Source organism: Miniopterus schreibersii, assembly GCF_964146895.1.
Source record: "Miniopterus schreibersii genome assembly, chromosome: 9".
Classification (NCBI taxonomy): Eukaryota; Metazoa; Chordata; class Mammalia; order Chiroptera; family Miniopteridae; genus Miniopterus; species Miniopterus schreibersii.
This window is the reverse complement of record NC_138118.1, coordinates 10,155,022-10,181,430: the sequence shown is the minus strand read 5'-3', so window position 1 is coordinate 10,181,430 and position 26,409 is coordinate 10,155,022. Positions and strand designations below refer to the sequence as shown.

At 42.4% G+C, this 26,409-nt stretch overlaps 1 protein-coding gene across 1 annotated transcript in view; it reads right to left on the bottom strand.

Moving 5' to 3' along the window:
- Nucleotides 1–26,409, bottom strand: part of DGKI (diacylglycerol kinase iota) — a 243,334-nt gene that overhangs the window by 84,536 nt on the left and 132,389 nt on the right. The window contains exon 21 of the mRNA XM_081147568.1: nt 23,229–23,329. Coding sequence (XP_081003694.1) covers nt 23,229–23,329 — 101 coding nt within the window. The remainder of the gene's footprint in view (nt 1–23,228; nt 23,330–26,409) is intronic.

Here is a 26,409-nt window from a genome sequence, read left to right as displayed (position 1 = left end):
TTTGTGTGCAGTGTGGGGTTTAATCTTCCTGTCTGTTTGCAACAGTTCCCTACCTGAGACACTCAACTGCCCATGGCACTGTTGCTACCTGGTGGCCAACAGCAGAACTCAACAGGCATAAGATGTTAAGGGGGGGGGGGAAAGAAAGAAAGAAAAGGAAAGACTTCTAGAAGGTTCACAGCTTAAAAATCCAACTGATTTTAAAGATGGCCAGTGTATATATGGTAGCAGCAAGGCTGCAGAAAATAAAGTGAAGCAATTAAGTGCCTTAAACACCTGATTTAGGAGGTGACAAATGTCACACAGAGGCTTCTCAGACAGAACCTCCTAATTCAGAAATAACCATAGATTCCTGACATATTAAAAAATTGTCTCCTTCCCCAAACTTCAAAAATATGCATGTGCTTATTTCTGATTTTAAAAGTACAATTACACTATTAAATCCATAACTTAAAGAGAAAAATTGCAAAATCTTGAATGAACCAGCTAAAGGCCAGCAAGCAGATGATATGACAGTGATGTTCACTGCAGATTTTTTTAAACCTCAATGCTTGGAGTTAGTCTGGTCATAAATTCAATGAACTTGGTAGCAGATAGATATTTTAAACTACAATTAGAGAAAGGATTGTCCAGACCTGGAATCAAGATGGAATAACTGGGGAAAATTTTTCAAAGATGTGTCATTCATTTCTACTATGAGTATAAAATCAGCAACGTTGCCTATTTCTCAAGAAGCTTATTAAGAGAAACAGGGCTTTTAATTATTAGCTATTAATTGGAATATAAAAAAAGAAAAAGGCCTCCTCTACCACAACTTCCAAGCATGTTACTGATAATTGTTAAATTTATCCAGTGTGTGGTAGAAAGGATTTACAACCATTCTCTCTTGGATTCAAATCCCAGCACTGATTTGGTTTTATGAATCACCCACAGCGGCTATCTGGTCTTGCAAGGATCAATCCTCTGATCCTTGGATTGAAGACTATAGTCAATAGGCATCTTCTAAGACTTTCTGAATATTAAATGCAACACTATATTTAAAAATGACTAACTGAGCCTTGCCAGTGTGGCTCAGTGGTTGAGCATCGACTCTTGAGCCAGCAGGTCAGGGTTCGATGCCAGGTCAGGGCACATGCCTGGGCTCCACAACCCCAGGAGGAGAGTGCAGGAGGCAGCCAACTGATGAGTGTCTCTCATCATTGATGTTTCTATCTCTCTCCCTCTCTCCCTTTCTCTCTCTGAAATCAATTTAAAAAAATATTTAAAACAAAACTGATCCTTTATTAAAAACTGAGTAACTGAAACACTGCCTACTTCTCCACTCTCTTGACTCTCTTTTGAGCATCTTTAGCTAGAAAATGGATTCATCCAACCATCTATCTTTAAATTTATTGCAATACTATAAGGATTAGCTGTTAATAGTTCCATAATGGGGAAAATATCTGTAGCATATCAATACTCAGTCTCACACTTTAGTCTCACACTTTGGGACTTTACATGGTTAAGAGAAAGCAGAAAATTACCACCTTCCTTTTACATGACCGACAGCCAACTGCGAAACTTCACTCAAGTTTCCTTCGCCGACCTGGAAGCAGTGAGGGTGCCTATCACTTGAGCATTAGCATCACTTTCCCTGATCTTGATGGTTCTTCTCATTTTGACTTTAGAGATTTACTTGAGTCCAACAAGCTTCAACTAATATTCAACCTACACGATGAAACTTTCGTCACAGAGACCAAATGGGATGTGTAAGTTCTAAGGAGCAATAGAGGACAAGCTGGTTTCTAGATGAAGATGACAGATTTCTCTCTCACCAGAAATGCTACTAAATTTTAGTCAACGGATTTTAAAAGACATAAACCAATAAAAATTTTTAAAAAAGGGAGAAAAAAGTAACAGATGAAAAACAGACCCAGAGTCCCTACAGAGTCAAATTCTGAATCATGGATGGGAATGGTTGAGAGCCAATGCAGTCTACACTGCAAAACCCTACGAAGACTTGCAAGCTAGCAACATTAGGTGCCTCAGGAACAGAAGAAAAGGGACAGCTAAAATAAGATCCCCTCGCTGTTAGATCACTGGATTCCACGACCCAGTCTTGGCAGGTGCAGTTACTTTACAGAAAATGGGAATTAATTGACCATCTATCGAATGTAGAGATCCCCAGCTTTCTTCCGTCACTGGGCTCTCCAAAAGCCGGCAGCCGGAGAAAATATTTCACCTATTAAATATAAACATGAGTATATTTTTAAAATATGAAAAGTGTGAAGAAGAAAAAAGAGGAGCACCATTCAAAGAAGCAAAAAATACAATAAAGTCCTTGAAAATTTTTGATAGAAATAGAGGTTAATAGAAAGGTTAGAAGATGAAGTTGAGGCAACCTCCACAGAGGTAGGGGAAAAATAAAAACAGGTTTTCAAAACCACTCAATATTTGGATTAGAGATTCCTACCCTGGTGGTAAATATATATCTATCAAGAGAATGGGAAATACAAAAATCAGTATACTAGTTATCTTAGTAGGAGAGGGGTGAAGGAGGTGCTTGTTCTGTTTCTTAATCTGGGTGGCAGGTACATGGATGCCAGTTTTACTATTCATCTTTAAACCTATGCAGTGATATACATACATATGTATGTGTGAGTATGTATGTAATACACATATATGTATAAGTGTATGTGTGCATATGTGAGCAGAGGTCTCCAGAGCAGCACTGGCTAATGGCTACTCCATTAGCCACATGTCATACTGAGTCACCGAAATGTATTCAGTATGGCTGAAGAACTAAAGTTTTTACCTTACTTAATTTTAATTAATTTAAAGTTTAAATAAGCACATGTGGCTAGTGAGCATTAAAGTTTTGGTCTCCGGGGAACCAAAAACTTGCATTTCCTTAGTACCAGATTCTATATATGCCAAAATCATCCATATTTTTACCTTTCCACAAATAGTACATAGAGCCAACCAATAAAAACCATTTTTCTCTTTGCCCTACCTAGTTGGATCAGATGTGCTTCCTAATTTCTAGCAATTGTATTCATTGGCAGATTGACAAATTTATTTCCCTTACCCTGCCTTTCCTATTTTAGCATCCTTATTCACTTCTCTGTCCCTACTTCTATCAAAACATACTCTGATGCTTCTTGATTCTTGAGTATAAATGACTGATAATTGATTAAAGTGTTAATCTTCTAAGGATCACTTGAGTTTTAACATGTTTGACATTTGGACTAACATAATGGTCACCGGTGGAATGTTTGTGTGCCCTCAAAATTGATATGTTGAAGCTCTAACCCCCAAAGTGGTGGTATTTACAGATGCAGCCTTTAGGAAGTAATTAGGGTTAGATGAGGTCATGAGGGTGGGGCCCTCGTGATGAGATTAGTGCCCTTATAAGAAGAGATACCATAGAGCTTGTACTTGTGGGCACTCTCTCTCGCCTTCCCTCTCCCATTTGAGGACACAGCATGAAGGCTGCCATCGATGAGCCAGGATGAGAGCTCTCACCAGAAACTAAATCAGCCAGCACCTTGGTTATGGACATTCCAGCCTCCAGAAATGTGAGAAAATAAGTTTTTGTCTTTAAAGCCACCCAGGCTATGATATTTTGTTATGGCAACTCTAGCAGACTAAAACAATGGTAAAGTTTTGATAAATTTAGATACAGAAATATGAAAGACATTGTGGAATTAACTGGAGATCCTCAACCTTAAGAAAATTATACCACCAATTACTTCTTCCCAGACAAAACATGAGCCTTGTCCTGGCTCCCCTCTCAGGCCTGACCCTGGCCTCCATTAACCCCCTTTCCCTGTGTTCTGTTTGTATAAATGCCTCATCATTCAGAATGTGATTAAGTTAATTGGTTTAAAAAACCATTATATATTTCCCATACGCATGCTCTGGATTTTATGTGTGAAATAAAATGCCAAAAGGTCATACAAATTAATTCTACCTTTTACACTTGAAGTTAGGACTACTTGAACTCATTATGCAAATTTATGCCAAATAGTGCATAAATTAACACTGTTCATCTTCAACAAATTGCAAATCTTCTAGCAATAGCTCCACAAGCATACTCTTTTTCTGTAAAAAACGTCTAAAGTACATAAGCAGTAAAATAAAATATGGTTTCTAAAATACATATTTCACCACTAATGATAAGCAGAGTCAGGAAGAGACCAAACTCATACCCTAGATGTGGATCTGAATTGCCCAAGGCTTTAAAAATCAAAGTTTCAAAAAAGCTATTAAATTAAAATTGTCTAGAGTACTTTTTAAGCAAACTTGGACAATGTTTTACAACGAGCTGCCAGTATAATGCAAAAGACAATCAAATAATTTCCTCAAGTGAATTTGTTATTTGATTGACAAAAAGCAAAAGACCTGAGAGGACCAACTCAGCGGTGAAGCCCCTTGCAGAGATCTCCGCAGCAGGCTCTACTCTGGGACAGCCATAAGGACGTGCCTGAGTTGTGTTGAGGCCAATGAGTCCACAATGTAAGGGACTCTGAGATAAATAAAAATACAAAATTTTGTGGATTTCCAGATGCAAAACTATTTCCTGCTGGCCTGACCGAGGAGCTCATCCTGACCCAGGTGCTCTGAGCCTGAGCCAGGGCCTCCGCCTGGACCTGGGCCTGGGCCTGGGCCTGGGCCTGGGCCTGAGCCTGAGCCTGAGCCTGGGCCTGGGCCTGGGCCTGGGCCTGAGCCTGGGCCTGAGCCTGGTGGTGCACAGGAGGGGCAGTGGGAAGAGCAGCAGGGTGGCCGAAACCATTCAGGCTCTGGTATCAGTGAATATCCCTGGCCCTGAGGGACAGCCAGAGGGGGCAGAACAGAGCAGACCCTTTCTGTGCAGGTGCTCAGGGGGCGTGACCTAAGCCATGTCACAGACACACAGTCTCCGATCTTGTTACGGGGTACATGCTGTCTGCACGTGAAGCAATCTGGCACATTTAGGCGCAGGCGGGGTAAATCCGGCTGCACGGGAAAATGATGACAACGATCATATGGCCTGAAGAAGGAAAGGAAAGAGAAGAGGTGCGACAAGAAGAGGTGGGGAGGAAGGGAAGGGTGCCAAGGAGGGAGAGAGCAAAATAACTTCCACTAATGTCAATGACGCCACCGGTTTATCATCGTGTCTCATCTCTGCCCCATCCTAAGAGGTCATTATAATTATTCCTTTTTGAAAACGAGGAAACTGAGTCTCAGAAAGATTCAGTAGCATGCCCTGAATGTGAACGTCACGGCTACTAAATGAAACACGGGTTCACTCAGGAGCCCCTATTCTAAACCATCCCCCTTCCCACCAGGCGCGGGCCACGCTGAGTGGGGACACTCCCAGCGCTCACACCGAGCTCCGAGAAGGGAGACCAGAAACCAGCGACGGGCTGGCCGAGGGCCAAGGGCGGAATCCCAGGTCCCGTAGTTAAAGCTGCACAAGAACTGGGGAAAGATGTGACCCGAGGGAGGCAGAGCTAAGGGGCACAGTTCCAGGCAATGGAGGGGACCGCGGGACTCAGAAACTATGAGCGAAGTCAAACATATTTTCATAAACGCACTTGGCAGGAGTGGAGGCCCATTTAAAGACTCCCCACGTCCCTCCCTTTCCAGCAAGCCAACTTCAAGGGGTCTGATAGCTTATCAAAACTGTGGACAGGCTTGTGATAACCTTGTCTTTAATTTAGGGATCGCAGAATTAAACTGACTGTTGTTTACTTTATAAAGAAACTCAACTAAAAGTTGTAAGCAAGATATTAATCATTACGGGGACAGTAGCAGTAACAAGAGTACATCAGATGGTAATCTGAATTGTTTTTGGAAAATCACATGCCTTGTTATGCTATTAAAATCCTTGCATTAGAATTTCCAATATCGAACTGAAGAGCTGATTGACAATTAATATAAGCCAAACATAAAACCCAAGCTCTCACCTGAGGTGGAAAAAGTTCATTCCTACAGATGTGCAAGATATCCAAAAGTGTTTCCCAGGGATTTCTTGATAGAGTGTTTACTAAACATTAGTTTCAAATATGGTTAACATTTGACATTATTAATTTGGTAGTTTTTGCTATAATAGGTATTCTCAGAGCACTCATTTTAATATTTAATTATCCTTGGTAAACATCTACATTCAGGAAAATTATAATCACAGATACTTTTGATTACTCAATGAGCTTATCTTGCCCTTGATTCCTTGGCAGAATAGTCTGTGAAGACCTAACCTGATTGCAGTTTCAGCCTCTCCCAGGAATGCAACCTTTAACCAATCAATCTGAAATTAACTGGTCAACACTAGTGAGGTAATCTGCTGGATAGATCCCTGCTTTCCCCAAAAGGAAGGTGACCTTGCCTGGAACAATTTGCTCATTGATAAAAACTTCGTTGCCTCACCCATCTTCTGACTATAAAAGCCTAACATTCTGTACAGCTCTTCGGAGTTCCTTTCTATTTGCTACATAGGAAGCTGCTTAATTCATAATTGTTAAATAAAGCCAATTAGATCTTTAAATTTATCCAGTTGAATTTTATTTTTTAACAGTACCTACCTGTATGGGTTACAGTAAAGATTAAATAAGTCCATGCCAGTAGAGCACATAATATCTGCAAATCCATCCTATATGCACCCCTCTAAGCCTTATTAAATTAATCAATCTTCCCTAATTCTATTATCAACATGTACTGCGCAGTCATAAAGCCTCAAACCAATTTCAGCAGGCTTTTATAGCAGATAATGTGTCACTCCAGCTTCTAAAGGCTGGAGCTAAACCAAGGCATATAAATAAAAGAATCAACCAAATCTGCAAGGAGAGGAGAGGAATCACAGCTGGGTGCTTTATGAGACATGCAAAGACTCAGAGCCAAAGCAAGAAAGAGCCACCTTTGACACTAAATCCACTTGGAAGTGTTAACCGGATTTATAAAAAGGGCGAAAACTCACAGCAGTGAATTCATTCCCCGCAAGACACTGCGATGTGTTCAGCAAGGTGTTACTATAGAAAGAAAGGGCTGAAAACTCAGCATTTGAAATAAGAGAAAGGATTTAATTTTGTGACACATGAGCAATTACAGTGCAATTCCTGGTAAAGCAGAACTGCAGCTAAATTGGGCTATTTACCTGTTCAAGTTACAAACAAACAGTCTTCAATAGGATCATTAAAAGAAGGTATGAGACCTTCTTTTTTAAGAAAAGCTTCTCAGAACTGCAAGTGTTTGCAAAGGTTGGGTTTTAAGCTCTCATATATACATAAAAACATTAGAATTGCAGCGGCTCTGTTCAGGCTAAATAAAAAGGCTGTCCCTTTCTGAAGAGAACAATAAATATAATCACAGAGTTAAAATTCATAAAATAGGAAAGTATTTAGGACAAATATAGACCATTTTACACCCGGCTGTTGGGGCTCAGTGGTTGAGCATCGACCCAGGATCCAGGAGATGGCAGTTTGATTCCTGGTCAGGGCACATGCCCAGGGTTTCGGGCTCGATCCCCAGCAGGGGGCGTGCAGGAGGCAGCCGATCAATGACTCTCTCATCATTGGTGTTTCTCTCTCCCTCTCCCTTCCTCTCTCTGACATCAATAAAGACATGTTTTAAAATAGATGATAGATAGATCATTTTAGAATGCACTTATGTTAATATTCAGAGATATATTTTTAAAAACTTGACATTTCCTTAAGCATCAATTTTAGATTTATTGACATAACCAATTCAGTTGATGCCAAGTACTCGTTTTCTTTCCATCAACCTATATGCAGTCTTATGAAACTAATAGTCTGAAAAAGAAACTGTTCTATAGAAAATAACATAAGAAAAAAGCTAGGTAAGCTTTGTTTTGGCGATGACATTTTGGATACAACACCAAAAGCATGATCCATGAAAGAAAAAAAAAAGGAAAGTTAGACTCCATTAAATTAAAACTTCTGCCCTGTGAAAGACACAGTTAAGAAAATGAAAAGACAAGACAGATTGGGAAAATTATCTTTGTAAAACACACGTATGACAAAAGACTGGTATTCAAAATATATAAAGAACTCTTAAAACTCAAAAATAAGAGTCAATTAAAAAGTGGGCAAAAGATCTGGACATTGACCCAAAGATGATGTATAGATGGCAGATAAGCATATGGAAAAGGTGCTCAACATCATATGTCATTAGGGAATTGCAAATTAAAACAACATACCATCAGAACAGCTAGAATGGAAAAAACTGACAACATCAAATGCTGGTGAGAATGCGGAGCAGCAGGAACTCTCATTCACTGCCGGTGGAAATGCAAAGAATACCTCCACTCTGGAAAACAGCTTGTCAGTTTCTTCCAAAAGCAAAAAAAACCTCTTACCACGTGATCCAGCAATTTGACTCCACAAAATTTTGCACATAACATTTATAGCATGTTTACTCATAATTGCCAAAACTTGAAAGCAATCAAGGTGTCCTTCAGTAGGTACATGGATAAGCAAAGCGGTTCTCAAACAACAAAATATCAGCCAGCAACAAAGAAAAATAAATTTTCAAGTGACGAAAGACGATGGAGGAATCTTAAACGCATATTGCCACATGAAAGAAGCAGTATGGCCACGTACTGCTTGATTCCAACTATATGGCATTCTAGAAAAGGCAAATTATGGGGACAGTAAAAAGAAAAAAGAAGCTCAGTGGTTGCCAGGGGGTTACAGAAGGATGAATGAATAGGTAGGCCCAGGGGTATGACACTGCCATAGCGGATACATGTCCTATATCTGTGAAAACCCATACAATTGTAGAATAAAACTGTGAATCCAAGTGTAAAGTACGGCTTTAGTTAATAATGTATTATATTGGCTCATTGAATGTAATAAAAGTACATCAGAAATGCAAGATGTTAGTAAGACGGGAAACTGTGTGCTCCAGGTGCTGGGTGGTTTGAGGGGATATACGAAACTCTCCGTACTTTCTCACTTCATTTCTCTGTGAACCTAAAACTGCTCTAAAAATAAAGTATATTCATTAAAAAATTAAAGAAGCGTGAGCAAAGAAACTGTTCTGAATTTCCTGTAGACAAATGCTTTGTTGATATCGGAGAATACTGACTAAGAGGAAAATAAGTGTTCCCTGTCTTCTTATCTATTGTGTTAGCTCTTCAGAAAGTGAACAGGGCAATGGGAACAAGGGACTGGAAGTAAAATCAAGGAGGGGAGGCAGGGGACTAGAGGAAGGAAGGTCCTAAAGGAAAACTGTAGGGGACAAGTGGAATCTTTTCATTTTACCTCATTAGTTCCGAAAGTGTCAGGGTCTCAAGGAACTAAAATTCCAACTTGATAGCTGACAACAATTAAACAGAAAGAGGTGACAATATTCTGAGCCAACGCTTTCCCCCATGTCCACAGTCCGTTTTATAACAACCTGTCATCATTAACTGCCCCTTGCTCACCTGGAACCTCCAGGGGAAACCGGCAGGCACATTAGCACTCCAGAGAAAACAGAACACCCTAGAAACTTCACGCCTCGCCACGCCTGCATCTGTCAAAGGTTTCCCAGCCCCTGGCTCTTATCATTAAAAAGGATCCTAGAGTTTTAACTCCAGAGCTTGAGCTAAACCGAGTCTCCTCCAAAGTTAATTCAAAATGCCACCCAGCAAATAAAAGTAACTGTGTAGTGTTCACTGCACTCTCTGTGAAGATAATACATTGAAGGTCTGCTCTTCAGAAACTAGCAGGTACTTCACAAATCTGGGTTTCAATCTATGCACCAACTTCTCCTTGTTATCCTGAGAAGGCAACCCAAGGGACATGCAACTCATTTTTTTTAAATCGTCTAAAATGCTTTGGCACTTATAATCTTGAATAACAAATGTGTATCATATACACGAGGAATTGTGCCAAAATGTTTTCCAGGTCTACAAGTCATTCACTTAATCATTCAGCAACAATTTTAAATATCTTCTTGTGCCAAGGACAGCTCTTGTGCTAAGAGTTTGCATACGATACTGAATAGCCATAGTACCTGCCTTCAAGGTGTCACAGACTGGGAAGAGGGGAGTGACATAAAATCATCCCACTGATTATGTACCTTGTGATACAAATTCTGACAGACAAGGACCAATGTGTTTAGAACCCAGAACAGCTGCACATTTCCCAAGACAAGACATATTTCCACGAGGAATTATTTCCCAAGTGAAGAAAGTAAGGTAGAGAGACAAGAGTTTTTCAGACAAAGGGAATTCTCTAAGTCTCTGACCATCCTTAGATGCCCGGAAATCAAGGCACGAAAAGAAGAAAAGTTTAGGATTTAGGAAGACAGGTAGTTGCAGAGTAAAAGGGGGTGACCCAAGGCCAGAGGCTTGGTTTTTTTAATGCTAAGGAGCTGAGGTCTCTAAGAATTCAGATTTACCTTGACCAAGGAGGCCTTAATGTTCCTCTTAGCTTCGCTAAACTTAAGTTTTTTCCCAGACTATAGGCCCCTTCTTTACAAAGAAGACTTTCAATTGTAAATTTTTCCCTCTGCCCCTTTGAAACATAAATCTTCTCTTGCCAGTTTTACCACCCTGGAAATCTTTCTCAAATACCTGGGAGCCATCCCTTTGAAATGTAATCACTGGAGGAAGACAGTGCCCCTAGCTTCTGGTCTCAGTGGGCCGGTGGGAACCTAATTGTTGCTGAGAGGTGACAGTCAGCAAACACAGCTAGCCTAATTGCATTGACTAACCTTGCCATTGATGTCCAGGGCTACTTTTCCAGGAGCTCATCCTCCCGCTTAAAAAATCTCCCACCTATTTTCTAGCAGAGTTGAGTTCACTCTCTCCTTCCTGCCCCATCGTCTTGAAAGTCTTCCTTGCCTTTTTAATTTCCAGTGCAAGTTTTTCTATGACAACATTTTAGGCAAATTGCTGGCAGAGATCTGGATGACAAATTCATGGGAGACAAGGTGAGTGGCAGGAAGGTTAGTCAATGACTCGAGTAGTGGTGAAGTCCGGAACAAAGAAGTGGCAGTAAAGATAAGAAAGGAGAGACGGATCCAAGAGACATGAAGTCAAAGGATCAGCTTTATGATGAACTGGATGGTGAGAGGGAAAGGCAACGAGGGTGCCACTCGTTTAGAGTGGACATGGCAGTTAAATCTCTTTCTAACTTAGTAAGACAGTAAACTGAGGCCAGCTGAGCCAGCGTGCAGAAAAACAAAGGTGGGGGGCGGAGAGTGAGAGAGATACTGAGACAGACGGAGAGGCAGGGAGGGAGGGGGAGACAGATTATGAAAATAATCTCCAAGTACGTGGCCCTTGTAACGATGGATGGCAAAGACCACCCACAAATGCCTCAAATGAAGTTGATAACACCTCCCATAGCTGAAAGGGGTCTGCCTTAGGAGGTTAGAATATTGCTACAGGCAGAATGGGAAAGACTGCTCTCAAGCCTGGAGAACCAAGAGCAGAGGGAGGGGGGAAGAGCCTGCTCCTCACACATCCACCCAAAGCCCTGGCGACACCACCGCAGGAACTAAGAATTAGTTAAAGATCCTTTTATCTTTTCCCGCCCTCTGCATACAGGACATGATCAACAGAAAAGCAGAAGTGAGAAGGAAAAATCCAGGGGAAAAAAAGATGTTAATGCAGCCTTCCGAGCAGAGGTAAAAGGAGTCGGATGCAGAATGCAAAGCCATCACGCCTAACGTGTTTAAAACTGCATGAGTTCTCTTTGTTCCTTCGTCTAATGAATTCATGTATTACCAGTGATAAACCAGGGGAAAGTGTGGGCAAAGGCCCAATACTCTCTTCTAATAAATAATAGAAACCAAAGGTCCAGGTCAAACAGTCCTATAAAATTTCAACATCTTCCAACTTGATAGGAAAGTTTACTGACGACAATGGAAATTTCTATTTTTGAGGGACGGTCTCCATTTCAATGCAGATTCCTAACGTCACATGCAATGAAATTCTAATACAACAAAATGACTTATAAAATTCCTTGGAGTTTGTTCCCAGTGTTAAATGTGACAGAAGCTTTTGACCATGAGGTCCTAAAATGTACCTGACAATGGGCACTGGAAAACAACATAATGTTTTTCCAGGTACATTTACCAGGAAGGTGATATTTGCAAAATGCTAGATACAGGGCAACACCACCACCAATAATTTCCTGCCGTTGCTCTAGTATTTGGGAGGGAGATAACCAACACACGTCTGTGACACTGGATCTTGGCTACATGGCCTGGCCAGACAAACGTGAAAGTCAAATGAAACGTTATGTGTCCAAAAGCAAAGATTCGTTACTGTGCCCAAAGCTTAGTTAATGCTCAGAAGGGTGGTTAGAGACACAGGTTCAACTCTCTCACACAATTTTAAAATCATACTGTTCATAATACTGTACAGCGACGGGCAAGGTCACCAACAGTGAGATGCTGGGGACACATCGGTCACGCCGTTCTGAAGGCCTGAGTTGACTGCATACATGTTGAGAATTAATGACAGATTTCCTAAAACCTGCTGAAGGAGCCTATGTCTCCTTCTGGAAGCAAAAAGAGTAAACAAATTCTGCACAGACAACTGCCAAATAGAGATGTGAAATGGGGCAGTCTGAGGCAGACACAGCCCTAGCTTCTGACAACCGAGGGGACTCTCTAATTCTGCTTATCAGTGACTCCAGGAGAGTGGCAGTGACTCGGCGACTCAGGAAACCAACTAAGTATTAAGAAAGAGTGCTTTCCACCATATGAACTATGAAAGGCCTGCAGCTTTATCCATGTAACTAGCACATAAAATCGTGATTCTGAGTCAATCTGCAAAAAGGTTATTTTCAGACTAGCACAGGCTTCTGTCCTTGTGTCAAATTGGTTTAATACCTTTACCAATAAATTGAAAGAATGTATAAAAACATCCATCTTGTTGAGGATCTGGAGATATCTTTGACTATAGTGTTAGATTAGTAATATTCCAAAATTCAGATAGCCTTGCATTTATTTATTTATTTGATTGATTGATTAGAGAGAGAAAGAGAGAGAGAAACATCAATTTGTTGTTCCACTTATTTATGCATTCATTGGGTTGCTTCTTATATGTGTCCTGACTTGAACCCACAACCTTGACGTATCAGGATGACACTCTAACCAACTGAGCTACCTGGCCAGGATAGACCGCCTTGCATTTAGGTTTCTGCTTTTAATTACTTAAATTCTGAATGTAGAATAATTGGCTTGACAATAGTTCAGGCCAAAAACTAACTCTTAAAAAAAGCCAGCATTCACATTTTAGGTTATAGCTTACTTAGTTAATTCTGGAACATCTAAAGAAAGTAGTTAACTTATATCCCAATTCCCAAATTTGGAATAGTAGGGAGATCGGGTGGAAAGAGAGAGAAACTTGGAAGGCTAGTGATGATAGGAGTCTAATCCCCAGTACCTAGCACAGTGCTGGGTACATAGTAGGTGCTCAATAAATAGTTGTTAACGAAGAGGTGGCTGAATGGACTCAAGGATTTGGGTGTGAGGGTGGTTCCTTCCTGGCCTTGGTTAAAATATCAGGTGCTGAGTTCCACAGACGAGACAGTGCTCTTGGAACTGAAGTGTCCTCCCCCCCCCCCCCCCCCCGATCCAGGATGGCCCCGGGACCCCCTCCCCTCAGCTGCTGGCAGTGATGGCTCTGCTGATGGCTCACAGCTTTCCTCTCCAGAAACGAGGCTTCCTCACTGGCCGAGTGCTCCCGCCCAGGGGACAGCCTGGCCTGCATCTCACAGTCCTTGCCTGGGCTGCGACCACTCTGACCGGCCGCCCCAGACCCGCGTGTCCCTGCGGGAGTCCCCCGCGGCAGCCGCATCGCGCCGCCCAGGCTGCTCTCCTCCCGCCTCACAGCTGCCCTCTCCACTTGGGGAGCCCCCAATAAGCCTCCTACATGCAAAACGCAAAACGGCCAGAGTCTCTTTCCCAGGAAACCCAACCAATGACAAGGACTATGGTCCCAAAGTCTTTCTAAAAACACATTTTTATAAGCGCAGAGCTCCCTCTGCACCAAAAGCGAGGGTGAGCACTGGGAAGCGTATTGGACTAGGAGAGAGGACACGTAGATTCTTATTAAAATTCCGCCACAGCTGTGTGGCCCCGTGTGAGGCCACCTGACGGTCACATAGAAAGCCCGTGGACTGCGCATAGGAAAGCCTTCCGCGACCCCTGAAGCACGGTGGGAGCACCAGGTGTCACTATGCGTTAGATATGACGCCGTGACTCCACTCACTCATTAACACTTTCACACACGCTCTTGGGAGAGTCTTCAGAGCGGACCCTCACTACCATCTGAGCTGACATCCCCGGTTATCAAGCAGGGAAGGTGACAGCCAATCGGGCTAGGCTGGGACAGCGTCAGCAAGCGGGCCCCTCTGAATAAAATCCAAAGTCCTCTCCATGGTCTACAAGCCCCAACGAAAGGAAAAAGAATCCTTCGGGAAGAGACATAAGGATATGCCTGCAACTGACTGTTCTCCTCGCCGAGGACGTTTTGTTTAACAAGAAAATGATCGAACATCACTATCAACACTTGCGGCCCACTTGGCCTGAGCCCTGGCATTAGCATCTGACACAGCGCAGGGCTGAAAGCACGTCTCATCTTCTAGTCAACAAAGCATGGCTTTGGATCACAAACAGAATTAGACAACAAAGAAATTTATGTTAAAAATAAGGGCACCTTTCAGCCGAATACTGCCCCTGGCACCTGAACCTTTGAAGTCAGGAGGTGCACTCACCTATAACTCAGGACCCCAGGAACTGAGGAGTCCTGCGCGCGGATGAAAGCTAATGCATTCAGCGGCTCACATCTAAAGTGCTGCTCAGCAATTCTCCAGATACGGCCACTCCTTTGCTTGCGCTTCAAACTGACTTGCAAACTTTCTCCCTCCTCCTGAACACTGACAACCAGGATAGAACTTCTGCTTCCCCCTAGTACCGAACCCCCCTCGACCGCTTCTGTGCCACTCCTCTGCCTTCCCTCCCATGCTCTGGAGACCCTGCCCTCGCCCCTCCACTGTGCAGATCCCCTCTACCCAAATCCAATGTCCCATTCTTAGCGTGTATCTTACTCCACCTTCCTGGAGCATTTGACAGTTGTCACCCCTTTTATAAAACATTTTTCTTCTCTTGGCTTCCAACCAACAAGCATCTCCCCTACCTCTGGTTACCATGTTTTTGAGGCTGAAACCTCAGATGGGGGCATTCTCGGATCACCTTTTCTCTTACAAAACACAGCTAATGCATCATCCGATCCTACCAGCATTAGCTCCAAAACAGACCCAGAATCCACCTGTTTCTCCCCAACGCTGCTACTTCTGCTAACTCCCTCAACTTCTCTCAGAGTATCGTATTAGCCTTGTATCTGGTGCCCCTATTTCCCCTTTTGTACCCCCAACCATCAATTCTCCACTCAGCATCTAGAATAATTCAGGAGACATGCAGGCATATTATTATATATCTTTTTAAATAATTCCAGCGCTGTCTCATTACACTCTGAATAAAATCCAAAGTCCTCTCCATGGTCTACAAGCCCCATCCATGTGTGCTGGTTCTTTCCTAAAGTTTCAGAATCATTTCTACCCCTGCTCCCACCAACCAGGACTCATCATTCCAAGGATTCTGGCATCTCAGGGCCTCAGCACCTGCTGTTCCCTCTCTCTAGGGACACTCTTCCTCCAGAAATCCGGGCATGCACTCGCTCATCACTTTCAAGTCTCTACTTACATGTCATCTCTTCAGAAAGTCCCCCTCTGATAGCCTTATCAGAGCTAGAATCCTTTGTTTCTCTTTTGCTCTATTTCCATGATAACACTTACTGTCATATTATTTATTTGTCTGTCTCTCCCACTGAATATAAGCTCTATGAGTGTGGGCACGTTTCAGGATCCCCGTGACTTAAAACAGCACCAGAAATATGGTCAGTGGTCAATGAATATTTGTTGAATTTACGAATTGATGATTTATTTGAGGGTGGAGGGAGATCCAAGAACAGAAACCTGTCCAACAAACCAGAGTATAGTCAATAAAGACAAAGTCAGTTTAAATACAAAAAGGCATTTGAAATGGGATTGTCAATGATTTAAAAACAAATGTACTATTAAAAGTAGTTTATGTAAGAAAATAAGACTACTAGTTGGAGGAAATAGAGAGCATAGTGAGTAAATAAGTGTTCAGAACACCAGGCCCTTAGTTTCCTTAAGTTTTACTCTGGTAAATGTCACCTCTTGAAAACAGGGATAAACATAAACACACTTGCAAAGGGATGGACAGTGCCCTTCAGAGGACAGGCTGACATCATTCAGCTCAGGTTTCAAACGCCAACTGACCTCTACCAAACGGAGGCCTAATCTCTACTGAACAGCATGGTTGTCACTTTGTTAAATGAGGGGGAAAGATTCAATTTTAGATGAAGCCACTGATAGAAAAAAAATCAGTGTTTCTAGCAAACCCATGAGGCAAAATGCACCCTCACAATGTTCCAATGCTCGCAGTCATTATAATGAGTGATGCTGGAGTTTTAAAAACTTTACTGAGGAAACATGTCAGGAGGCAAATTTTAAATCCTATGTAATTTCTATAGGCCTAAGAATTTATTATAATATAGTGTGTGCTTAGGAAATACCTAACTTAACCACTGCGTTAAGCAAATAAGGCAACTGAAGCCTTAAGAGGGTAAAGGCGTTGCCAAAGTCATGCAACTAATGAGCAGTTAGATTAGCTTTTCTCGTCTTTGCTTGTACATGCCACCCCTTCCTCTGGTCATTTAAATGGTGTCTGCTAGGAAAACAGGCAGAGGGTGTCTACAGCTCCATTGCAGTCCTTGTCGCGAGATAAAAATGCGCCAGCAAATCTGGGGGCTGTTACTGCTTTGAGGTTTTGTTTTATGTGTGTGTTTTTTTACAATATGGTTTTTTATTGATATTTAGAGCGAGAAGAAGGGAGAGGGATCGAGAGAAACATCGATGAGAGAGAAACATCATCGACTGGCAGAGAGAAACACCATCCTACTGGGGATGGAGCCCAAAGCCCGGGCATGTGCCCTGCCCAGAAACAGAACCGTGACCTCTTGGTTCATGGGTCAACGCTCAACCACTGAGCCACGCCGGCCAGGTGGGTTCTTGGGTTTTGTTCACCACAGTTTGCGCAGAGTAAGCACTCAATAAATATGTATTGAATAAATGACATTGATGTCGTCCTTCAATGCCTAGCATCTAGTGTAGAATTGATGCAAATACATAGTTTCCGAAAGCCTGGATGCCTCAAGGAGTGAACGGTTCTGCCATTTTGGCATATTTGTTAAATTCACATGAGGTCAAATATGGACTGGAAAGAATGGAAAATCCAGTGATCCACCTCCCCAGTGTGAAGATGGGTTCAACCCAGTGGCTCACTCACTAAGAATAGCACAGGGAAAGGGGAAACATCGTGATGTTACAGCGGGTAAACCGAGCAAAGACCACAGTAACCAAGTGATCCGGCTGCCATCACTAGGGATGCCACGTGGCTATCAGGTAACCCCTGATATGAAGGGACAAGAAGGGAACTTCACCTCTGCAGTATTCTTTCCAAGAATCCATAACTCCAGTCTAATTAAGAGTAAAACAACATGCAGCCGTAAAAAAGGAGGCTCTCTTACCCTTTGTGACAGCACGGAGGGACCTGGAGAGTATTATGCTAAGTGAAATAAGCCAGGCAGAGAAAGACAAGTACCACATGATCTGACTTATCTGTGAAATCTAATGAACAAAATAAACTGACCAACAAATAAGTCCTGAGGCATGGAGGCATGGAACAGACTAACATATCTTGAGGAGGCGGGGGGAGAGAAAAACCAAAGAACTTAGATATTTATATGCATAGCCCATGGATACAGACAATAGTGTGGTGAAGGCTGGGGAGGAGGGGCTGGGTGGAGGGAGGGAAATGGGGGATATGTGTAATATTGTCAAAAATATATATTCTACAGCATCTCTGGCCAGTTTCCCTCAAGAGCATCAAGGTCATGAAAGAAAAAAAAAAAAAGAAAGACCGAGCAACTAAGAAGACTGGGAGACATGCCATCCCAATGCAGTGTGATGTCCTGGATTAAATCCTTGAACACAAAGATTTAGTTAATAGTAATAAAGGGACAAATTTGCTTAATGGACTATGGGTTATAAATTCAGTCTACTTCGCAAGAGTGGGGATTTCTGGGGAAGAGCAGGTGCGAGGAAAGAGGCAGTAGAGATTAAGATATGAAGTATGCTGCTTGGGACACATAGGTTAGACACTTATGTAGCATTAGTGTTGCCCACCCTCAGGAGTAGCTTACATCATGAATCTCAAGTGGACGCTGTTAGGCGACCAGTTCCAGTCAGCAGAGAGGAAAGAGAGTCAAACACTAACTGCTCCTTTTAATAACATTACCTTCATCGACAAAGCGACCATGGTAATATAAAAGGCTGAACAGTGGGGAAACTGGGAGAGGAATGTAGTAGAACTTCCAGTAGTATCTTTGCAACTTTTTTGTAAATCTGTAACTATTCCCCAAACAAAAAGATTTTCTTTTTAAAAATTCAGTGATGGATGCCAGATGATGCAATTATGTGACTGTATTACAAGTTAAGAAAGGGAATTAGCAGATATCCTGCCACATCACCAAATACGGCCATTCAGTGTTCACATGTTTTATAGGTTTAAACACCTGGCCATCGCAGCAGTCTCTTGTACTAGTGGGCACAGTAAAAGTAAATGGAATGATTAACTATATTTTGTTCCCACAATCTTTATGGGATGTTTACAGTGTTTTCAGTTCTATTTTTGAACGTGAGAAAGTGATGTGGAGGGTGGCAGTGTGTGCACTTTGAGTGAGAGGTATGTGCAGAAGAGGTCACCTGCTCTGAGCCTGGCCTTTGGACCTGCGGTTAAGGAGCAGTGTGACAGGAGTGTGTCTCTAGCAACAGCCGCCACAACAAGCCTAGCTGCCGTCTTTGGAGAGCACGCTAACGTGCCAGATGGTGTCATCTGGGGTTGCACCAGGGGTTTCATATACAAGATTACATTTAGCCCTCAACACTCTATGAGGTTGCAATTATATTCTCATTTTAGAGATGAGATATTTGGTCCTCAGGAAAATCGCTCTCTCAAAGTTGCAGCTGAGGTTCAAACACAAACATTTCTGACTCTTCTACTAAGTCAGTAAGCAGGAGACAGGAAAGTTCCATTACCACATCTTTAGTCTTTACCAGAGAATAATATACTGACACTATATATTATATATTTTACATTGCATATTATACATTACATATACTATAAATATCCAGATAACATCCATTATACTGAGCTAATGTATGTGAAAGGGTTGTTGAATGTTATATTTGATATACAACAAATGTCAGTCCCCTCCTACTTTCATAAGGCGACATCTGTTTTCATTTAGTTGTAAACTGGTTTTTGCTTTTGTGTTTTAAGCTCTAGGTTTGTATGAATTATCACAGAAACTCCAAAGTGCAGAGTAAGCTAATGACAGAAGTTAGGTTTAGACAGTTTATGTGGGATAGAGTTAAATCTTGGCCAATATCAAGTTATTCTAGATATAAAAACATTTTCCTATCTAGAATAACTTTTTATATCTAGGATATGTATCAATGAAACTCTTTTCAAGTTAGAAATATAACAGATTTCCTTTTTTAAAAGATTTTCTAAATTAAATTTTTGGGGGTGACATTGGTTAATAGGATCATATAGGTTTCAAGTGTACATTTCTATGATACATGATCCGTATATTGCATTGTGTGCCCACCACCCAAAGTCAAAAGGGGGTGGGAGGGCAGTAAGGGTAAAGGGGGCCAAATATATGGGGACAGAAGATAACAGATTTTCAAAACCGATTATTCTTTATCTAGACTATGTCAGGGAAAGGGAAGAATTCCCACCCCCCCCCCTAAACTTTTTTACTTCTTACAGCTAAACTAATAATAAAACAATAAAATTGGCACAAGATTAGATTAACAGGAGAAAAATAATTTAATGTGTGTAATATGATACTGCGATCACAAAATGAAGCTCAAAGAAATGATTGAACCAGACACCATTTTATACTTTTAGACAAATAATAAATCTGTGAACAATTGACAGGACAAAAAGTTTATGTTCATCAGAAAGTTATCTAAGAAAGGTTTGGTACTGATTAGTGAGGAACCTAAACAAAGTTTGGGCTTGGGTAGTAAATTAATAAAGAGGCCACACGGTTTGTTTATACAGACTCTTTGGTTCTGGTTTCTTTAAATCTAATGATAAGAGAATTCTTTGCCTCCAGGTCCAAAAAGAGTACCTTTAACGTGGCAGATTTATCTCTTACTTTCAGGGCGACACAGAGGTCAGTGTTTTTCTTGCACTGGCTGTTTCTTAAGTAAATAACTTTAATTCGAAATAATCAATATTAGCTATTGTGGGATATTTGGGGGCAGCCTGTCTTGGGCCCCAACAACAGTATGGTTACTTACTTTATTATGGACTCTTTTATACACTTTATTCAGATGATAAGAGTGAGTCCCTGCTGTCATTGTTATAAATTCACTTTAAGAATTTTTTTAACATGGTCACTTTCTCTTTACGTTCTGCCTCTTCGGTTGAGTAGACTTTCTGCCCTCGGACATCATAACCACTATCTTGAGGGTTCATAACTGATAAATCCAGTGACTAAGACTCGAACTGCTTCAGGCGAGTCTGAAATCTACCGGCGGGAGCTGTGGAAGGGCTGGCAAAGACTAACCTTTCTGTGCTGTTATTTTAGGGTGACTGCCCCCGGCGGAGTTGGGGCTAGATGAAGAGGGAATAAACTATTTGAAACAGCACACTTGTCTTTTTATATGTTAAAACAAGCAAGGCAATGACAAGGGCTGCCATCCTGCGATTACCAAGGAGCCCTGCCTCACAGCCGGAAGCCGGGCTTTGCTAGACAACAAACATTGGATTTGTAATGTAACCTAAATAAATAACCAGCCGGACACACAAGCAAGATTCTGTTAAACAGTGGCGGCAAACAGCCCACGAGGCCTGGACGAATCACCTGACACATCATCAAGAAAGGGAACTAATTTTTTAAACCCGGGAGTGCAGTGCTGCTCTAGTTTAGACTTTGAATGTTGACAATACATAAATGACCTAAGAGGATCCACTCCCTTTTTCTTTCTGGGATGCAGGTCAGTGCATTCTCAGAGTCCCTTTTATCTAGATGTGTTCTATGAATTTCATTTAATTAATGCTTCTAAAATAAGATATCTATGTTGGCATGTATGTTTCCTATGGACTTGAACTGGTTGTTTGCCTTTATACTCACCTTGACCTCTGCCAGCCTTCCCATGTATCTGTGGTTAGTTGCAAGTTGAAGCCGAGCAAAATAGGGTTAGAAACAAGTTATAACCCCAAAGGACAAACTTTCCTGTGCAACCACAGGTTAGAGGCATCATCACCATATATTAAAAGAAGAATGACTTCGTTGGCCACCTTTACTTCTAATTAATATGTTGTATTCTTTAAACCCAAGTCTTTAAAATGAGATAAGGCCTTGATTCCCTCTTTGAGTGTTTTTGGTTTTTTGGGGGGGGTCTCAAAGACACAGCTGAATTTATTGGGTTTACATTTATACCAAGTCATCTCCCCCTATTTAATATAGGAAATTTCCTCACATGGAAGTTTTCTCAGGTTAAGATGCAATGAGTAAAGCACCTGCCAAGAAATGTCGTCATCTTGTGAAAACCCATATCACAGCTACCTCTGGCAATGATGGACAGACGATGCATAGAAAAGACAGGCCAGATCATGGACACTCCACTCACAGAGAAGCCAAAAATTCCACATGCTTCCCAGCTCCCAGTTGACTTCCCTCAGAGTTGCAAAATAGTGCTCACTTGAGATCCATTCTCTCCTTTCATTTTTCAAAAACTGTGATCTATTTGTTTAGAAGTTTGAATGGAGAAAGAATAAAAACCCGATTCTTTACAATCCGTAATCTCTGAGAGTCAGTTTCATTTACATTGTAGCTCCGCCTCCCAGTGCAAACATATATGCCCATCACGTTAGGGGTTAAGTTAGGTTTTGCGCTAGTGGGTCACTTATAACCTCACTTACATTAGACCATGCGCTCAGGCAGAGGGAGAGGCTGGGGAGAAACAAGGTGCTGATGCTTATGGAAAAGAGCCACGGGGACTGGGGGAGCAGAAGCAGCAGAGAGCTGAGGCGGCGGCAACTTCACACAGAATTCCCCATGGCAGAGGGTCCTTGGCAGAGGGTCCTTGCTCACTGCCACCGCTGCATCCAAAAGCCCTGCACCCACCCCGGAGTGCCCCTGGACTTCAGGATTTCCGTCCGCCAAACCCCACTCCAGATCACAGGCTCAGGAATCAGAGCTGGGAAGTCATGATCTCAGGGGGGCATCCCCTCCTCCCTCACGGCCAGTTTCAACCCTTTGCGTTTTCTACAACTCCAGGCAGGCTCACCCTTAGAGCCAGTTTGGAGTTTTAATTCATAGATCTCTGGTTCTGTACAAAATGCCTTTCTCTCTTTCTATCCTTGCCTGTGTCCTTGGACACTGGCCCTCGTCTTCTCGGACTTCACTGCAATTGACCATTGGTTCCCATAATTATGGGGGAGGCCCAGGACCCTAATATCTAACACAGCTGTGGTCTTATCTTCTGGCCTATTTTACCTAGTTTTCTCATATATCAAGACATAGACAAGGATCTAAAATAGTGACTGAAATATAAAACAGTGCCCCCAAAATACTGAAGGACAGATGGGGTGAAATAAAAATTAATTCTATATTTCAAGAAAGTGTATAAAAACATGAACACAGAGAAATAAGTCATATGTTGTCTCAACTAAAGATTTTTGAAATAGTAGCACATCACCAATGAATCACTATCATGACACTGAGTATCCTATGGGCCTTTCTCTGACAGCACACATCACATAATAACGTTGGACGTGTCTTCACAGATAACTGTCACACCCACATGAAGAATGACGACAGAATTTGGTAGTGCCAGCTTCGGGGAAGACACTTACGCTGTCTCAGGAGTTTTCTAGATGTTACTATACCATGTGGCGTCACCACCTTTCTGCTCTCTCCTTTTGGGTAAAGCTGAGACTAAAGTGGTTAATAAACCATATATCATCACTTGGGGTTCACATGTTGCTCCCCTCCCCTCCATTTCTCTAACCATGGTTTTCAGATGTGAGATGAACCTATCCATCAAATCGAGTAGGCACTTCCACCAACTTACAAGCTTCCCGGAGTTTCTCTTTGTCGTAGTGGAATCCTTCATAGTCTTGCAAACTGATTTTGTTCACGCGGATCCTCAGGCGATCTGGGACAGACTGGGGACTGCAAAACAAGAACAGCACAGTCAGACAGAAACGAGAGCGCGGAACCGGGGGTCCCACACACCCGGAGGGGCTAAAGGCGAAGTCCTCTTTCACGCATAGAAGATAAAGCTCCCAAACAGAGCTGTGGGATCTTGACCGCACTGCAGCAGCGACCTGGAGAACACTTCCCCAGGAGCCTCAACTTGCTGAACCGGAGGGTGAGAGCATGGAAATAAGCATGAAGGCCACTCGCATCATTTCTGCTATTAGCTTAATCAAAATTCTAATAAGATCATGCGTTTAGTCCACAATAAATTCACGCAGGGAATCTGAAAGGTGAGCAGTGGCGCAGAGCCGTGAAGAAATGCTCCAGGCAAATGCGCTGTCACAGCCCAACGTGGCCGCTCACCCGCAGAGGAGGCGGGAAAGCTGCGCAGAGCGAGTGGAGGGTCCCGAGCGCTCAGCCCGGGGCCCTGGCGCCGCACAGCCCCGCGGGGCCGGGACCGTGCGCTGCGCTTCTCTTCAGGAAGGGGTGGCGGGTGCCTTTCACTTGGAGGGAACTCAGTCGGCGCTAGTCCAGAATACTGAGCAAGAAAAGGGGGCACCGAACTTCCCGAAGCAGCCTGTTCATCTTCTCAATGTCTTTACCTGGACTCCCGGGCCTTCTTAGGTAATATTTTCAAACAGTTTAATTATGGGTATTAGTTGAGGGAAACAGTTTTGTTTTCATCATCGGTACTACAGATCAATATATTTATTCAATATATTAATATAACACAACCCCCACATGTCCTTGAGTGTTATTCTCTAGTTAGATGTCATTGGTTCAGAGGATTTTCTCAAATAGAGGGTTGCTTCTCCTTTCTTATATTATGGGATAAAAATCACCACTGACTAGTGGAAAGAAGAGCATTGCTCCTTAATCCATTTCGAGGGAGGGAGGGAAGGAGGGAGAGGAAAGAAGGAAGGAAAGGTTGGATGGAAGGAAGAAGTGATGCTTTTAAAATATTGTCAGAATTCTGCTATTTCCACCTCAAACACACACACACACACACACACACACATATTTAATTTCACTGCAACTCTAAAAGAGAGAGAAAAAATAATTGAATCTAATTCTCTTGTCTAAAACCACATTTTAAAGCCAGGTATAGTTAACTCCCTCCATATAGACTCTCACTCTACTCACTCCCAGAATAACACACATACACCCATGTATAGATATATGTGTACATCCACACATAGTTCTCTTCCCCAAATACACACACACACACACACACACACACACACAGATTTAGATATAAGCGCATGAATTCTAAAGAGAGATGGTGGACAGATAAAAACGTCTGTGGTTTACTGAATTAAAAATTAAGCCACTACTAAACCGCAAGATGGCTGTTTTGAGGGAAAGTTGAGAAGCTAGAGTCAACAGCTGCATGGTCATTCAGTCCAAGTGTGTTTGCTGGGTGTCCACTTACATGGGCCATTGCGCTGGCCACTGACAGGCACTGACAAAACCGACCTAAGTATTTAAGTTGTGATGGGGGGTACAGTTTGACAGCAGGTTTGTAAATTAGTAGAACAGCCTTTAAATATCATGCACACCCACACCATCATTTACAGACAGGGAAACTGAGGGTCAGAGAGATAAAGTGATTTCATGGTCACATAGCTACTAAGTGGCAGAGCTGGGAGCAGAGCCTTGGACCGTTTACTCAATGGTTTCATGCTCCTTATATGATGCCAAGAATTCCATGGACTTGACAGCAAAGCGTAGAGCCTGAATTCACAGTCAGATGATCTCGGCGTGGTGCTCAGTCTTTTCTTTATCAATCAACAATCAACGAGGGTGGTTTAGTCAACTGTGGTACATTCAAACGAGAGAACGCTGGGCAGATATTATACGAGTGTGTAGATCTACGTTTGTCTAGGGAAAAGTCTGACAACATCATGCTGTTAAGTGAGAAAAAAGTCATGGAAAATCACACATGGCATGATCTCATTCATGTAAACTGTGGAGCTTTGGGGTTTGTGTATATACAGAGAAATGGCTGGAGAAAATGCTCAGCAAGCTAGTCCCAACAGGTCATCTCCACATGATGGGATTTGGGGATTATTTTACATGGAGCATCAACATTTTAAGAAAAATAATATAATTATTTTAAAAGTACGTCAACATATAAATGAATGATGATAACTCAGGACAAGAGTAAAAATAAGAATCCTAACAGAGTGTTAGGTATTAGATGTGAGTAGATAGGAAAGACTTCCAGCCATACAGAGTGACCATACAAAGTTCATACCAAATGTTTATCCCGAAATAAAGAAGGGTCTGATCTTTTTTTTTCCAAGTTCATCCCAGTGACCTGCAGAGACTGTAATTAGTCGATATTTTCCTGCAAGCATAGCAGATAAGAGGGAAGCTGCAACCACAGAATGTGGTGGCCCATCATACTCTGTAACGGGAGATGCAGGAAGACAGAGGTTGAACGACCTCTGCCCAGACAATATTTGAGAGAACAGCAGATCGACTGGCAGTGAGCTCTTTTGTCTTCTCCAGTGGGCTGAAGCGTTCAAGACTAAGACCTATTGCAAGAGTGGGAAACAGGATCCAGGAAATGACTGCAGACCAGTCGCTGTACCCCTCCTCCAGGGAGCCCGCATGGCTATCAGGTGCGCACCGCCTTTATCAAATCCATCAGCGCCTATTCCCTGTCCACACCCTCCTACCTCCCAGCCTCTCATCTGTGCCCACCGATTCCAACCACACGCTGTTGCCTCCTGAACCTCGGCCTCCCACCAATCTTTCTGACCTGTGGGTGGCACACCACGGACATAGAACAGGAACTTTCATTCAAACAGAACTTTCAGATTCCACCTGAATTCACATATTATCTCATTTCACCTCCAGAGTGATCAACTGAGCAAGATGGAAGAAAACCGAGACTCTCCCTAGCCACTTGTCACGCTCTCCCACCCACGCTCCTACACATTCACTGTCTTGCTCTCAGCTCCTGTCTTCTGCCAACTGCACTACCTCCTTCCCTACCAGCAGCACCTCGCTTAAACCCAGATTTCTGCTCAGGGTGCCTTGCATTT